Source organism: Oncorhynchus mykiss, chromosome 14 (assembly GCF_057628025.1).
Source record: "Oncorhynchus mykiss isolate SJ-2025 chromosome 14, ASM5762802v1, whole genome shotgun sequence".
Taxonomy (NCBI): domain Eukaryota; kingdom Metazoa; phylum Chordata; class Actinopteri; order Salmoniformes; family Salmonidae; genus Oncorhynchus; species Oncorhynchus mykiss.
In genome coordinates, this window is record NC_143035.1 from 8615602 (window position 1) to 8632500 (window position 16899).

General features: G+C 44.1%; 2 protein-coding genes across 3 annotated transcripts in view; both read right to left on the reverse strand.

Annotated features, from left to right (window-relative positions):
- LOC110487720 (testican-1) overlaps positions 1–9980 on the reverse strand; it is a 288270-nt gene extending 278290 nt beyond the window's left edge. The window contains exons 1-2 of the mRNA XM_036942848.2: positions 9738–9980; positions 8973–9143 (exon numbers count right to left, since the gene is read on the reverse strand). Coding sequence (XP_036798743.1) covers positions 8973–9140 — 168 coding nt within the window. The 5' untranslated portion in view covers positions 9141–9143; positions 9738–9980. The remainder of the gene's footprint in view (positions 1–8972; positions 9144–9737) is intronic.
- A 2381-nt stretch (positions 9981–12361) lies between these two features.
- Positions 12362–16899, reverse strand: part of bicc2 (bicaudal C homolog 2) — an 18307-nt gene continuing 13769 nt past the window's right edge. For both annotated transcript variants that reach the window (XM_036942852.2, XM_021561022.3), the window contains exons 13-19: positions 16640–16835; positions 16185–16224; positions 14790–14953; positions 13790–14000; positions 13379–13542; positions 13078–13177; positions 12362–12975 (exon numbers count right to left, since the gene is read on the reverse strand). In XM_036942852.2, coding sequence (XP_036798747.2) covers positions 12845–12975; positions 13078–13177; positions 13379–13542; positions 13790–14000; positions 14790–14953; positions 16185–16224; positions 16640–16835 — 1006 coding nt within the window. In that variant the 3' untranslated portion in view covers positions 12362–12844. The remainder of the gene's footprint in view (positions 12976–13077; positions 13178–13378; positions 13543–13789; positions 14001–14789; positions 14954–16184; positions 16225–16639; positions 16836–16899) is intronic.

Sequence of the window (16899 nt, forward strand, 5' to 3'; positions counted from 1 at the left end):
AAGTCACTGTCTTTTCAATATGGTTTCATGGGGAATCCAGAATTCTAATTGACTTTCTTGCCGTTCCTACCGCTTCCACTGGATGTCACCAGTTTGTAGAAATTGGTTGAGGTTTTTCCTTTGTGTAATGAAGAAGCACCATAGCTCAGAACGAGAGTCACTTCATGTGTACCTTTTGATAGAGGCGCGTAACCAGAAAAGTAGCGTCAGTTTGTTTTGCTCCTGTATTGAACACAGATCATCCCGTCTTCAATTTGATCGATTATGTACATTTAGAAAACATAAAGTTGTATTACAAAAGTAGTTTGAAATGTTTTGGCAAAGTTTACAGGTAACTTATGAGATATTTTGTAGCGATGTTGCGTAAGTGGGAAGCTGTGTTTTTCTGGATCAAACACGCCAAATAAATTGACATTTTGGATATATATTAACGGAATTAATCGAACAAAAGGACCATTTGTGATGTTTATGGGACATATAGGAGTGCCAACAAAAGAAGCTCGTCAAAGGTAAGGCATGATTTATATTTTGTTTTCTGCGTTTCGCGCCTGCAGAGTTGAAATATGCTACTCTCATTGTTTACTGTTGTGCTATCATCAGATAATAGCATCTTATGCTTTCACCGAAAAGCCTTTTTAAAATCTGACACGTTGGCTGGATTCACAACGAGTGTAGCTTTAATTTGGTATCTTACATGTGTAATTTAATGAAAGTTCGATTTTTATAGAAATGTATTTGAATTTGGCACTCTGCATTTTCCCTGGCTATTGGCCATGTGGGACGCAAGCTTCCCGCCTACCCCAGAGCGGATATTTAAGTTTGACCTAATATTACCACAATATTGTCAACAAGAAAGCAGATTGGAATAGATCCCCATTATGTTTATCTCCAGAATGAATAGAGTACCACAGTATCAGTCATAATACCCATAAAAACTATCAGTCAAACAGGGAAATGGTTCAAATCGTTTTTTCCACCATTCAATTTCCCATAGGGGATTTTAGAAGCATTTCAAATAAGGGCTGTGTTTCGTGTAGGCTTACCCTGGCGTGATAACGGTGTAAATCTCTCTAGGACAAGGAGGCTTTTATCAATACATTCACCTGTATTTACCACCCAAAAAAATGAAATGTTAATTATCTGCTAATGTGGCTATCATAAAGAACTACAAATGCCATGATGATCTGGACCAGGCTGCCGAATCGAGGCAAAGGTAAGAATCTCTGAATTAACTATCTAATGTTAGCTAAATGTAGTAATGAATAAATTGTCTACAATTCTTTAAACATTGACAATGCTGGGAACTGGCTCGTGCAAGTTTTAAATTGCCACAACACCTATTAGCAAAGGTTTCAGCTAGAGATGACGTGCGGGGGCTTGCAGGGATTTCTAGTTTTGCCTTATGTCTACTTTGATGCTAATTAGCATTTTCGAATCGGAGAGTTCCAGAGCCAAATATATTGACAAAATCTTGTCCAAGAGAGATGTACATGGTTACCAAACGTCACGCCAGGGTAAGCCTAGACGAAACACAGACCTTATTTATGTTAAGTGTTTCTAAAATCCCCTATGAGAAAACTGTATGGTGGGAAAACGATTGAAGACCCTGAAGAAGGCACAGCAATGCAGAAATAACTGCCAGTTTATATATAGAGAGTGTGTGACTCTCTTTATGCATTTTTTATAGCTTACAGTTTATTCGCCGTTAGTCAGCACCTCCACACAAAATAATGTTCTCTGGGTGTGCTCCAGCTCCAGCTTCTAATTGGAAAAATGATTGGAACCATATGGTGATATGGAGACACATGGCATTTTAATTTCATTTCATAGGAAATTTCATTCATCTGAAAATCATTTAATCATACAAACAGAAGAATCTTTTTGTACACTTCAAATGTTGACTATCTGCATATACAGCACCTTCAGAAAGTATTCTCAACCCCTTGATTTTCTCCACATTTTGTTGTGTTACAGCCTGAATTTAAAATGGATAACACTTAGATTTTGTGTCCCTTATCTACACACAATACCCCATAATGTCACAGCATGATTTTTGAATGACTACTTAAGCTTTGCACTCCACACATACAGATAATGCTGAATATCCCTTTAAGCATTGTAAAGTTATTAATTACACTTTGGTAAGGGTATCAATACACCTAGTCAGTACAAAGATACAGATGCATTTTCCTAACTCAGTTGCCAGAGAGGAAGGAAATCACTCACGGATTCAACCATGAGGCCAATGGTGATTTTAAATCCATTACAGAGTTGAATGGCTGTGATAGGAGAAAACTGAGGATGGATCAAAAACATTGTAGTTAGTCCACAATACTAACCTGCATGACAGAGGGGAAAAGGGAAGCCTGTACAGAAGAAAAATATTCAGAAACATGTATCCTGTTTGCAATAAGGCACTAAAGTATTACTGCAAAAAAAATGCGGCAAAGATCAGAGTACCACTCTTCATATTTTCAAGCATGGTGGTGGCTGCATCATGTTATGGGTATGCTTGTCATTAGCAAGGGCTAGGGAGTTTTGGGGATAAAAAGAAACGTAAGAGCTAAGCACAGGCAAAATCCTAGAGGAAAACCTGGTTGTCTGCTTTCCAACAGACACACTGGGAGATAAATTCCCCTTTCAGCAAGTCAAAAACTTGATCCGATGTCAAATATACACTGGAGTTGCTTACCAAGTGGTCTGGTTACATTTTTGTCTTAAATTATCTTGAAAATCTATGGCAAGACTTGAAAATGGCTGTCTAGCAATGATCAACAACCAACTTTACAGACCTTGAAGAATTTTTTAAAGAATAATGGGCTAATAGTGTATAATTAAGGTGCGTAAAGCTCTTAGAGACTTACCCATAAAGACTCACAGCTGTAATCGCTGCCAGAAGTGATTCTAACATGTATTGACTCAGGTGTTGAATACTTATCTAATCAAGATATATTAGTGTTTTATTTTCCTTTCTTTTTTAAATTCTAGAATGTATCTACCACTGACATTACAGACTATTTTTGTGTAGATCGTTGACAAAGAAAATACAATTAAATCCATTTTTAATACCGCTTTGTAACACAGCAAAATGTCAAAGGGTGTGAGTATTTTCTGAAGGTACTGTAATTCAATTCATAGGACTTTTGAACAGCATTTAACTCATATAAACACAAGCAGATGTTTCATTGATAATATTCACATGTTGGGCTTGAACCTGCAATGTTTGGTTCCCATGTCAGGTATTTTATCCTCTGCACCACCAGGGAAGCTCTCCTTCTTTGTATTTTGGCAGTATATAGCCATGGCAGTATGGTCAATCAGGAATTGCATGCTTCCTTTTGAGCCTTCTTAGACATAAATAACCAAGGGAAATCCTGGAAAGTGGGTTATTCACCATCCCATACTTCTAGGCCCATATTTACAAGGTATCCAGTCAATTTTTACACAATGTTTTATGTTTTACAGTTAGTCTAAATTCTGCATTTCTGACTGGATACATAAACAACAGACTTACTGCATGCTTACAGCATTAAGGGAATGACCTGTGTAACCTAACTTGAACATTGTATGAACGTCATCAGAGGTGAGCATATTTTGTGTTTTGGGAAACTATCTCTTGCAATGTAGCCACACTGTTCCCACAACACAACATTAGCCAGCAGCATACCACCCTGCATACCACTGCTGGCTTGCTTCTGAAGCTAAGTAGGGTTGGTACTGGTCAGTTCCTGGATGGGAAACCAGATGCTGCTGGAAGTGGTGTTGGAGGGCCAGTAGGAGGCACTCTTTCCTCTGGTCTAAAAAAATATGATTGGGGACACTGCCCTGTGTAGGGTGCTGTCTTTTGGATGGGACGTTAAACGGGTGTCCTGACTCTCTGAGGTCATTAAAGATCCCATGGCACTTATTGTAAGAGTAGGGGTGTTAACCCCGGTGTCCTGGCTAAATTCCCAATCTGGCCCTCAAACCATCACGGTCAACTAATAATCCCCAGTTTACAATTGGCTCATTAATCCCCCTCCTCTCCCCTGTAACTATTCCCCAGGTCGGTGCTGCAAATGAGAATGTTTTCTCAGTCAACTTACCTGGTAAAATAACAAATAAATAAAACAACCTAATGAAATGTTTTGGGAACCTTTAAAGAATAGACAACAATGTGTTCTGGGAACGTTCTTGTATGACCAGATGGATGGATGTCTTAGCACCCTAAAAGAAACATTGTATAATCATCCAGATAACTGGATATTTTGGGGTTTTGAGAACCTATCTTTTGTGATGTCCCCACAATGTTACCACCAGACTGTTCCCACAACCTAATGAAACATTCTGGGATCCTTTAAAAAAAAACACAAAAAAAACAGACATTCTCTAATCATCACCACGACTGGACAGTTTTTTTGTGTTATGATGAATGGATGTTCTGGGAACCATCGCAGAACCAATTTTGCCGGGATGACTCTCGAGTCAGTAAAAAGATTAGTTCAAAATGAACAAATGGTTCGCAAACCGCACCTCACCATCACACAGTGTCCTACAGACAGAGAGAGAGGGAAGGAGGTGGAGAGAGAGAAGTATGACCATATTAGACACATATTTCCCTTAGATAACACAGACCCACAAAGAATTTGAAAGGTCAGTACAGGTGCATCAAAGCTGGGACCGAGAGACTGATAAACAGCTTCTATCTCAAGGCCATCAGACTGTTAAACAGCCATCACTAGCACAAGAGAGGCTGCTGCCTACATACAGACTTGAAATCATTGGCCACTTTAATAAAGGGAACACTAGTCACTTTAATAATGCCACTTAAGTCATGTTTACATATCTTGCATTACTCATCTCATATGTACTGTATTCTATACCATCTATTGCATCTTAGCCTGTGCTGCTTTGTCACTGCTCATCCACATATTTATACATTCTTATTCCATTCCTTACTTAGATTTGTGTGTATTAGGTATTTGTTAGATGTTACTTGTTATATATCACTGCACTGTCTGAACTGGAAACACAAGCATTTCGCTACACTCGCAATAACATCTGCTAACCATGTGTATGTGACCGATACCATTTGATTGGATTTGACAACAAATCCAATTTTGATAATCCCATATCTACTGGGTGAAGTACCACAGTGTGCCATCACACCAGCAAGATTTGTGACCTGTTGCCACAAGGGCAACCAGTGAAGGGCAAACACCATTGTAAATACAACCCAATATTTTTGTCTATTCATTTTCCCTTTTTTACTTTAACTATTTGCACATCGTTACAACACTGTATATAGACATAATATGACATTTGAAATGTCTCTATTTAGGAACTTGTGTGAGTAACATTTACTGTTCACTTTAGATTTTTTTTATTTCACTTGCTTTGGCAATGTAAAATATGTTTCCCATGCCAATAAAGCCCCTGGAATTGAACTGAGAGAGTGAGGACAAAGAATGAGTCAAAAGAGAAAGAGAGGAGAAAAGATTGACGAATTGACGGGCTGAGAGAAAGGGATGAGAGAGCAGAGAAAAGAGGGGGAGGGGGAGAGAGAGAAACACAGACGTTGGGAGAGTAAATGAGCCACAATGGGGCGAGAGGTAAGAGACTGGATGACACAGAAGTAAAGGGAGGGATGCCAGTAATAGCGAAGTTATTCAAGGGAAAGAGAAAGCGTGGGAGGTATGGAGAGGGGTAAGGGAGAGAGGTATGGAGAGGGGTAAGGGAGAGAGGGGGAGAGAAAAGAGAAGGGAAGAATAATTTATGACTTGAGTGGCTAGAAAGAGACTTATGACCTGCAGGTATACATGTCTGCAGACACACACACCATAGTGCTGCCCTCCCTGGCCGGGAAACACAACATCAAATATTAAACCAAAATGTCACACCCTTTCCAATATACACTCCTCCTCCTCCATCCCTCACCCCCCTCTCCTCTTCTCCCAGACAGCGAGCAGCTTCCACCTAATGAGTTTAATTTGCATTGAAGACCATGGAGAGGGAGGTGTGTGGGCAGCACCCCCACATACCATAAAGGCTTTAAGGGATTTTGCTAATGCTTTTGCTTTGGCTCGCGCTGCAGCTGCCTGGCTTAAGGCCATTCACATGCTGCGTTGTGGCTAGGTCTCACATCGCCACTCCAATGAAGAACAATGCAGGGCCAGGGTCAATCCTAGCTCCCACATCACTGACTCCAGTCAAGAGAAGGTTAGCTTATGTTAATGTAAACCCTCTCACTGCTGCATGCCCTATTACACAATAACCATCCTGGCCCGGCTAGCTGAGACAGCTGCTAACAGAAAAAGACCATTGCCCACTTCAAAATCGATCCCTCATACATTAGAGAGAGCACACAGGAGGCTATGCATCCCACATGATGGCCCCATATTCCCTATAGCCCTATGGACCTTGGTCAAAAGTAGTGCACTATACACGGAATAGGGTGCATTTAAGACGCCCCCTAAACCACTGTGTTCTTCTGATTACAGAACTCAGCAGTGATGTCAGAATGATGTCAGGGGTGTTTTGAGGGTGAGCAGGGCCTAATGAGGGCTATGGTTCCAGTGTATAACATGCTATCTCAATAGGTGTGTCCCTAGCCTGCATGGTATCTCAATAGGTGTGTCCCTAGCCTGCATGGTATCTCAATAGGTGTGTCCCTAGCCTGCATGGTATCTCAATAGGTGTGTCCCTAGCCTGCATGGTATCTCAATAGGTGTGTCCCTAGCCTGCATGGTATCTCAAAAGGCATGTCCCTAGCCTGTATGGTATCTCAATAGTTGTGTCCCTAGCCTGCATGGTATCTCAACAGGGCGTGTCCCTAGCCTGCATGGTATCTCAATAGGGCGTGTCCCTAGCCTGTATGGTATCTCAACAGGCGTGTCCCTAGCCCTGCATGGTATCTCAATATGGCGTGTCCCTAGCCTGCATGGTATCTCAATAGGGCGTGTCCCTAGCCTGCATGGTATCTCAATAGGTGTGTCCCTAGCCTGCATGGTATCACAAAAGGCGTGTCCCTAGCCTGCATGGTATCTCAATAGGTGTGTCCCTAGCCCTGCATGGTATCTCAATAGACGTGTCCCTAGCCTGCATGGTATCTCAATATGGCGTGTCCCTAGCCTGCATGGTATCTCAACAGGGCATGTCCCTAGCCTGCATGGTATCTCAATAGGGCGTGTCCCTAGCCTGTATGGTATCGCAACAGGCGTGTCCCTAGCCCTGCATGGTATCTCAATATGGCGTGTCCCTAGCCTGCATGGTATCTCAATAGGGCGTGTCCCTAGCCTGCATGGTATCTCAATAGGTGTGTCCCTAGCCTGCATGGTATCACAAAATGCGTGTCCCTAGCCTGCATGGTATCTCAATAGGTGTGTCCCTAGCCCTGCATGGTATCTCAATAGACGTGTCCCTAGCCTGCATGGTATCTCAATATGGCGTGTCCCTAGCCTGCATGGTATCTCAATATGGCGTGTCCCTAGCCTGCATGGTATCTCAACAGGCGTGTCCCTAGCCTGCATGGTATCTCAATAGGGCGTGTCCCTAGCCCTGCATGGTATCTCAATAGGGCGTGTCCCTAGCCTGTATGGTATCTCAACAGGCGTGTCCCTAGCCCTGCATGGTATCTCAATATGGCGTGTCCCTAGCCCTGCATGGTATCTCAATATGGCGTGTCCCTAGCCTGCATGGTATCTCAATAGACATGTCCCTAGCCCTGCATGGTATCTCAATAGGCGTGTCCCTAGCCCTGCATGGTATCTCAATAGGCGTGTCCCTAGCCCTGCATGGTATCTCAATAGACGTGTCCCTAGCCTGCATGGTATCTCAATAGGCGTGTCCCTAGCCTGCAAGGTATCTCAATATGGCGTGTCCCTAGCCTGCATGGTATCTCAATAGGGCATGTCCCTAGCCTGCATGGTATCTCAATGTGGCGTATCCCTAGCCTGCATGGTATGTCAATATGACGTGTCCCTAGCCTGCATGGTATCTCAGTATGGCGTGTCCCTAGCCTGCATGGTATCTCAATATGGCGTGTCCCTAGCCCTGCATGGTATCTCAATAGGCGTGTCCCTAGCCCTGCATGGTATCTCAATAGGCGTGTCCCTAGCCCTGCATGGTATCTCAATAGACGTGTCCCTAGCCTGCATGGTATCTCAATAGGCGTGTCCCTAGCCTGCAAGGTATCTCATTATGGCGTGTCCCTAGCCTGCATGGTATCTCAATAGGGCATGTCCCTAGCCTGCATGGTATCTCAATGTGGCGTATCCCTAGCCTGCATGGTATGTCAATATGACGTGTCCCTAGCCTGCATGGTATCTCAGTATGGCGTGTCCCTAGCCTGCATGGTATCTCAATATGGCGTGTCCCTAGCCTGCATGGTATCTCAATAGGGCGTGTCCCTAGCCTGCATGGTATCTCAATATGGCGTGTCCCTAGCCTGCATGGTATCTCAATACGGCGTGTCCCTAGCCTCAATATCTTAATAGGTATTTGGGGGGCTCTACGTGGGGGAGAGAAAAATGAAATTTTAGAGTTAATTTCCTGCAATTCTACACATTTTGCCATGCAGGGGAGAGGCCCTGAATGTCCATACTGTATCTGTCTCTCCTCTCTCCTACACACACACACACTCCCTCTCACACACTCTCTCGATGTGCCTCAGTGCCTTACTGAGTGAGCCGTTCGTTCACAGCACATGAGCTCCACTCTAAGCTGCTCTACCTGCTGAGTGCCCACACATTGGATTAAGGCCGCTGCCTGTCTGGCTGGGACTCTCACTCACGTACCTACTGTAAGGGTGTGTCAAGGACGGGGCTGCATATACATCTGCGTCAGTCAAATCACCCAACCATTACTAGGACTGCAACAACAAGGCAGGGCCTCATGGTCAGCCAGTCTTTCTAACATTGTTCTGGGCTACAACAGTCATCAAAATGGCCAATTTGTGAGGAAAGTTGCGAAAAACACAGTAATTATAAACTCACATCTCTGAATTTGTTCCAATATCTGTCCTTGTCGTATTGAGACACGGTGCTGAGCCATTTGTCGTTGTCCAACGCGTGGCCAATGTTTTTGTTACCAACCACCGTTCCCCCGCGCCTGCCCTCTGCGCGCAGCAAGAGAGCCGCGAAAGGCAGCAGACAGAAAAGCATCGTCTGAAAAAAAGAGAGATGGGGAAAGAGAAAATGAGAGAGAAAGTGACATTGAGAACAAGAGATATTAAGACAGCAAGGGAGGTAAATGAGCCTGCTGCCTTGATGCGCATGATGTGGACTAGGAATAATTGTTCATACAAGTACGCACCAACATGTAGGTTAATTCACCTGCACTTTGTCATGGATTGAAAATGTATTTAATGATGCAGATATGTCAGCATCAAAATGGACAATGACATGATGTTATTCAATCTATTAGGTTGGATTAATTTGATTGAGTAAATACTGGAGATTGCCTCTTATGAAATTGCTGCTCCTCCTAAGCTGATTATAAACATTTGGAGACATATTGCATTTGCACACCGTGGCAGATGGAGCACGGGAAACCGATTAGCTCGTGAGGCTCTCAGACGGTCTAAACAGGCAATTACCGTCTACTTGGAGCGCGCGCCTCTCTCATCTCCTTTTACCAAAGCGGGAGTGAACCACAAATACGTAGACTACATAACTCTCTCCCTTCCCTTATCATATACATACACATCTGTCTTCACCGGTCCTAGCTCACAAACGCACCCCGTTCTTCCATCCACCTACCTCAATTAGCTTGTGTCCAGCTCCTGGGAAAAGAGGTATAGGGTGGGACGTTTCTGCTGCTGTCAGTTAGACGTTTTTTTTCCTCGGTCAGACTGTAGAGTAGCCTAATTATCCACGGGACCTCCGGTAGCTCTGAACTCCGCTGTAATACTGACCGCGACCAGGAGCAGCAGGAACAAGCCTCGTCAGAACTGTCTCTCTCCCACCCTCGGTAACTTCCGCTCAGACTCCGCCTCTCTGATAACGGTCTCTCTCTCTCTTTCCCAATCGCTTCCCCGCTCACTCCTTTACCCTCCTCTATACCTCCCTCCCCATGTCTCCCTCCCTTCTTCCCTCTCTCTTTCTCTTTGCAGTGCAGAGAGCTGGTGTGTCATTGATTTACAACGGGGGGAATGGTGCATTCACACGGGAATAAGCGAATGTTTGTTGTTTCAAGGCGAAATTTCCAGGTGATACTACGGCCAATAAGACGGATATTTTGGGGGGTGATGGATTATTTTTGTACTTTCATGATTGATATAGTCCTACACACTTTTTATTTATAGTTATTATCCCGAGATAACTTTTATGGTCATCAAAATGCAAGCCGAGTAAAGCCTAGGCAGTCTCTTTAGAATGCACGTTTGAGTATAGTCCTATAGCGTATGGCAGTGTTAGGCCACACTAAACGTTAAGGCTTCTATAGAATTGAGCAATGTGAAAATGTCTGTCACTTACAATAATGTTTATTTTCTGCTATAGGCCTATTTCATATAGCCTCCCATTTCAATATGGCCTGTGCGCGTCGCCTGTGCGCAGACTGGCGAGCGCTGTTCTTTCAGCACAGCTTTCCTTTCAGAACCACGCGCCGCGCACGATGTCACTGGGAGCAGAGAGGAGGAACTCGACTGGGGAAAAACAAAACGGTAAAGCCGACACCCCACCAATTCAAATCTAGACCTCGAAGCCAGTTCCACTGTTCCTTTTCCTTCTTCCCCTCTTATCAGGGACTGATTTAGACATGGGACTCCAAGTGGGTGAAATTAATTATCAGGTAGAACAGAAAACCAGTAGGGTCTGTCATAGCAGCCAAAGAACAATGGGTCCGAAAGAAAGCGTTTCTCTTTCACGCCTACGTGGCCTGCGGTGTAAGTGACACGGTCTTTCTAATCTTTTTTATTGAACCTTTATTTAACTAGGCAAGTCAGTTAAGAACTTAAGAACATTCATATTTACAATGATAACCTACTCCGGCCAAACACGAACGACGCTGGGGGAATTGTGCGCCGCCCTATGGGACTCCCGGATGTGATACAGCCTGGTTTCGAACCAGGTACTGTACGCCATATTGAGATACCATGCAGGCTAGGGACACGTCAGAAGTGATCTAGGGATAACAACTATAGAGAAAAAGTGTGTAGGACTATATTAATCATGAAAGTACCAAATAATCCATCACCCCCAAAAATATCCTTCTTGTTGGCCGTAGTATCACCTGGAAATGTCGCCTTGAAACACGCCTCTTGCACTGAAATGCAGTGCCTTAAACCACTGCTCCACTCCGTAGTCAAAATAAGCGGGGATCATCTCTCCTAACCCCGTCCCCCCACATCCTCTCTCGTCTCTTCTGGCTCTAGGACCAGGCAAGGCCGACATATCTGCACTCTGAGTGGATACGGAGTGGCTGTCACTCCCCGGGGCTATTTTCATCTGGTGCGCAGTGTGACTGATGATACATGCGACGGCAGCGCCACTGGTGCGATGAGCAGCAACCAGCCTGATTTGGAAGTGTAAAAAAAAAAAAAAGTGGTGCTTTTTTGCTTTGCTCTGATTTCTATAGGTCTTGTTTTTATCGTTATGCGAAATGTTTATCAAAGCCACGTGCAGATAGACTTATTGAAAAATGGCAAGATAATTCTCACTTAAAATTACACAAAATAATTTCGTTTTGGTATGATTAAACGCGTCAATCTAGTCTAGCAATGTCGTTTATACTCGGTCGTTGGCCCCCAGAGGCCTACGTGATCCCACCTAATTACCAATATTCTAAATAAATGAGAAACGACTCAAATACGGAGGCAATGGCTTCACGCCTGCTAACGGCTGATAAATGTAATTGGAACTTTTAGATGTGCGCTCAGGTGAGGAGAAACAATATTGAAAGGCGTTTCACATTACTCACGAGAATAAATCCCGTTGGGCTAGAATTGTTAAAAAAAAAAAAATTATCTGAATGTTCATATAACATCAACCCAACTCCTGGCATTCCATCTAGCTCTATTTAATGTCGTTGCTGGTTGATTTCATTCTAAAATTGACGTATAATTAATTAGGCCGACTGACGCAATAATGAGGGGTGGAGAACGTGACTTGAACCTATAAAATAAAATAAACACACTGTTTGTGACGTCAGTGCCATCTAGCGATGGACCTCTAACTTATTGGAACAATATACATGTTTTACTTATTTATTATTTAACTAGGCAAGTCAGTGAACAAATCATTATTTTACAATGACCTACAAAATATATTTGAGTCAATGTAGTAACATACAGGTCATTCTAACGAAGGTTTTAATTCAGATCAATTGGTTTCCCGAAACATATTGGTTAAGTCCTCAGGTGGAAAAAAAAAAAGAGGCGGCATGTTTTTGGAAACCTTTAATAATCATCTCCAAATAATATAATCATACATTCTAATTTTTCCCTTGTAGGTTTATGTACAATGCATATATGTGGTTAACAGTGGACTTCAACCCGCAACACATAGAGTAGAGGAACACAGGCTTGCATAAGGCACTATCTGGGGAGAAGAGAGGCCAATAGAGAAGAGAGAATGTCTGTGACAGTCCACACAGTCACATAGTTTGTATGAATGCTCAGCGTTCCTTTAGACAATACTGGAGTCTTCCCAATGCTAGGGTCCCTCTGGTCTCGAGGTTGTTGGGGACAGGCTTTGGGTAAAGGCTGCTGGTGTAGGGCATGGCAGTAGGATCAAATTGCCCCTAGACACGGATCTAAAGTCATTTCTGGGTTTGCCACCAAGGTTAGGATATGTGGAAGCCAATCTGATCATGGATCTGTTTTTTACAGGCAGTTCTACCCAGGTTGGGTCATGTTGTGTGGGGTTCACCAGTGGTTTCTTTGAGCAGCGGTGTCCTCATCTATGATTCGTGGGAGCCGGCCACTTGCCCCACCTTCTAGGTAGCCTGGCTTCACAGCAGGCGTCTCGGACAGTTTCCGTTTACTTTTGTTTAGGTCTGGATGTATGGATGGAGAGAAGAGAGAGAGAGAGATGTTCTATACATAAGGTGTCCTCATTAAAGTGGATTGGTTTTATATGGTGTTTACTGATCACTCACCTGAGATGGCCAGTAGCATCTTCCTTCTCGCTCCAAACGTGGACACTCCCACCTCTTTCAGATCCTCGTCAGACAGAGTCAGGAAAGTCTGGAAATCAATCTGCAGAAATAGGGGCATGAAAACACAGTTTCTCAGACAGCACATAGACGACTGGATGCTCATTAAGTCCTCCTCTGTGCCACTGAAAACATCTTAGTCGGCCCTGCCTATGTAGGCTACTTCAACAGATAGAGGAATGACCTGTTTCTCTGTGAATGTGTTACTCCTATGCCCCAGGGGGCGCTAGTTGTCTAACTGTACCTCTTGCTGTTGGAACACGTCGATGTACTTCCCCATACCGAGCTGGCTCAGGAGCTCTGGGAGATCGTCCGTAGGCTGGGGGGAGGAGCTAAGCTGGCTAGCAGTCAACGCCCTCACAGAGGACATGCACTCAAAGTAGTTACTGCAGCTCAGGAAGCTCTCCGCTAGGGGTCAGAGGTCAAAGGTGAAGAGGTCAGGGAGGAATGTGGAGAGTAGGGGAGTGACAGAAGGAAGAGTTACGACAGAAAGCATAAAGTCTCACATCTTTCTATAGCTCTCAGATTGAAGACATTTAAAGCACATCTTTGATACTGACTACATTGAAGATCAGGCAGACATTGGAATTGCATTTCTTTCAAAGTTCTCTTTGTAGACACACCCTCTCTGTTAGAGACACACAAAGAAACGTACAGGTTTTATCGTTTCGGGGTCTGTTTGTTGAAGACGCAAATGCCGGGAAGGACGACGTGGAGGAGAAGGAAGAGGAGAAGTTGGAGGGGGAGGAAGAGGAGGAGGAAGATGGAGAAGGGAAAATGGGGGAGGATGATCCACGTCTGTCACGCCAGTTCTCTGAATTACTGCCATTGGACACTTTCTCCTTCACATTCTGCGGGCCCCATGTCTACATGTGGAGAGAGAGAGAGAGAGAGAGAGAGAGAGAGAGAGAGAGAGAGCGAGAGAGAGAGAGAGAGAATAGTGGGAGAGAGGATGGGGGAGAGATGGGGTTTAATTGCATATATTCCACTTGTTTATACTCCCTTTGCTTTGTTCCTCACTTTTCCTCCAACCCCCTCTCTCACTCACTCTCTCCTTCTCTTTCCCTCCCTGAGGATGAGTGGATGAGACAGGGTGGTAATTGGTGCTCACAGTTTCTCTCCGGCTCTTGGCATTTCTCAGTGCAGGAAAACCAATCGAGCCAAGTAACACTGAGAATAATCATATTCCTAAACAAACTCTCACCCAGCTCAATGCCTCTCCAAGCTCGCAACAAAAAAATAATCAGGCGGAACACAGATACGCACTCCTAAATCCCCTAGCGCAGAACAACACAGAAGTCATCAGACAGTTCCCACTCGTATCTGTTAACCCAAATTAGCGTGGTGTTCAGTGGCTGTCCACAGAGCATTTAGCGAGGCCAGCTGCTTGACGGCTGATAAACCAAGAGGACAGGTCACCAATACAGCCCATTGAAAATGGATCGTTGGTTGTTGTAAAAGCAGGTCAGATGATAACCCTAGTACAGGTGAAATAGCATCACAGGTGATGCTGGTTTAATGCTGGTTTAAACCCTTTGGCCAATTTCTGCCCAGGTAAGCTAATAGTAGCTAGTAAGGTGAGCTGTTGCTATCCAGGGTTTGTCAGGTAGGGTTTATAGGGATTCTAAGTACAGGTAAGATATTAGCAGTTGTACCTGTTGTTGTTGGCCAGTGTTTGCCAGGTAAGGTTTGTAGCTGCGTCGGCTGACGTTGCGTAGCTCCTTAACAGCCTCGGCAGGCATGGACTTAGAGAAGCCCAGACCACTCCAGGTATCAGTGGGGGTCCGAACCTCTGTCACCACCGGATTCCTCTGCATGGCTGGGAGAGTGGAGATAAAATACATCACACACACACACACACACGCGTAGACTGCGTTAACACAGGACGCCCCATTCAGATTTTTTAAGTTATAGCCTCGAGTAGTCTCCTATTTCAATATAAAGTTATTGGCTCAAGATCTGATCTGATTATTCAAATGACCAGTTATTGGCCAAATATCAGAATTAGACTGCCTGTGTAAACGCAGCCATAGACAGATCCGATAGACACAAACAAAAACATAAACACACACATAACTTACTCTGAGAAACATAAACACCAAGTTATAAATATAAATCACTCACAAGCAGACACAGTGGTTTAATTGGTAAGCCGTGGCTGTCAGGTGTTGAATAATGCAGACAGAGAACAGTGTTTAATTGTATTTCATTTAAGTGTTTAATTGCACTGATACATAATACTTAATGAAGAATCTCATAGGCATAGACGCTAAACACATTGAAATTAGTGTGAGAGTGTGTATTACAGGATCCATGTAGGAGTGTGTGATGTGTAAAAAAAAAAACGGCGTGTGTGTGTGTGTGTGTGTGTGTGTGTGTGTGTGTCTAGCTCTCATAGATAGACACATGAGTATCGTAATGACCACGAGGCAGATGGCTCATTCAAACTGCTAATTCATAATCCCATAAAGCAACACTGAGGGAATTTAGAACCATTTGGCTAAAGATCCTCAAAATATCCCTCATTCTGAATGATGGTAAAGAAAGAGAGAGAGTGTGTGTGTGTGTGTGTGTGTGTGTGTGTGCATGTGTGAGCGTGTGGTTGTGTGGCTGAGACAGTGTATCAGACACCAGAGTGTGTACATTCAGTGGGAGTAGCAATGATCCTCTATCTAACTTTGGCACGGCGCAGCCCATAAGTGCATCCCCTCCATCACCTCTCTGGCAATGTGCAGCACGTAAATAGGTCCTCTCTCTCTCTCAAGGCTCTGGCTCATTAATGGGTTCCCTCCGTCACTGATCTGAATAACAAACACGAGCTACCTCATCTCTCAATAACAGACAGTGGCAAGTGACCCATGCCAGTGACATGTGATGAAAGCTCATTAGTCCTGGTGCAGCTGCTAAATGAGTCCCTCTTGGTAGGACTCCTCTGCAGGTCCAAAAATACCTTTCTGTGTGACTGAACCCTGGACAAACCAAAATTATGTTTTTAATGAGCTGGGCTTCTGATCACACAACAAGGCAGAAGCATTTAGAAAAGGTCTAACCTCTAGTTGCCAGCAGTTTCTTCATCTCATAGTCATAATCCTGCAGAAACAGGAGAAGGCCAGTAAAATCAAGGAGAAAAATGCAGTTATGTTGCTCTGTAAATGATGTGTCCTGGGGGGGGGGGGGGGGGGGTTACTGAGAGAACAGAACAGAAGATGACTTGACCTAGCGCATCCTGCCATTACCGCGGAGATAAACATGTTATCCCCACGGTAACCTTCAGGGGCACCAAGTGGACAAATTAGGGCAAAAACAACAACTACCACATACACACAATCTTCAAATTAGATTTTGTAAGACTGAAAGAAAGAGGTCAGATCAATTGATGAGACAGTCTACAAGACACACCGTGTGACATAATATGCTCCTCCATATCTCTCATTCAGGATTTTAAAAAAAGTTCTAGCTGCTACAAACCTGTTAATAAATCATTTGAAATCAGAGGGAGTCTCACCTCGTTCCTTGACACGTCAGTGAGAGTGTCATGATTCGGAGTCAAATCCCTGATCAGGCTGTTCGGTCTAGTGTCACTCCTCTCTCCCCCAATTTCTCGCAGGCTGTTCCGTCTACTATCACCCCTCCCCCCCTCCATCTCTCTCAGGCTGTTGTGTCTCTCACTCCGTCCTCCCTCCTTCTCTCCGTCCAGCAGTCTGCAACAGAGCAGCGGCAGTGAGACCAAGGTCAGGCCTGAGCCACAGAGTGTGAAAGCTGTTT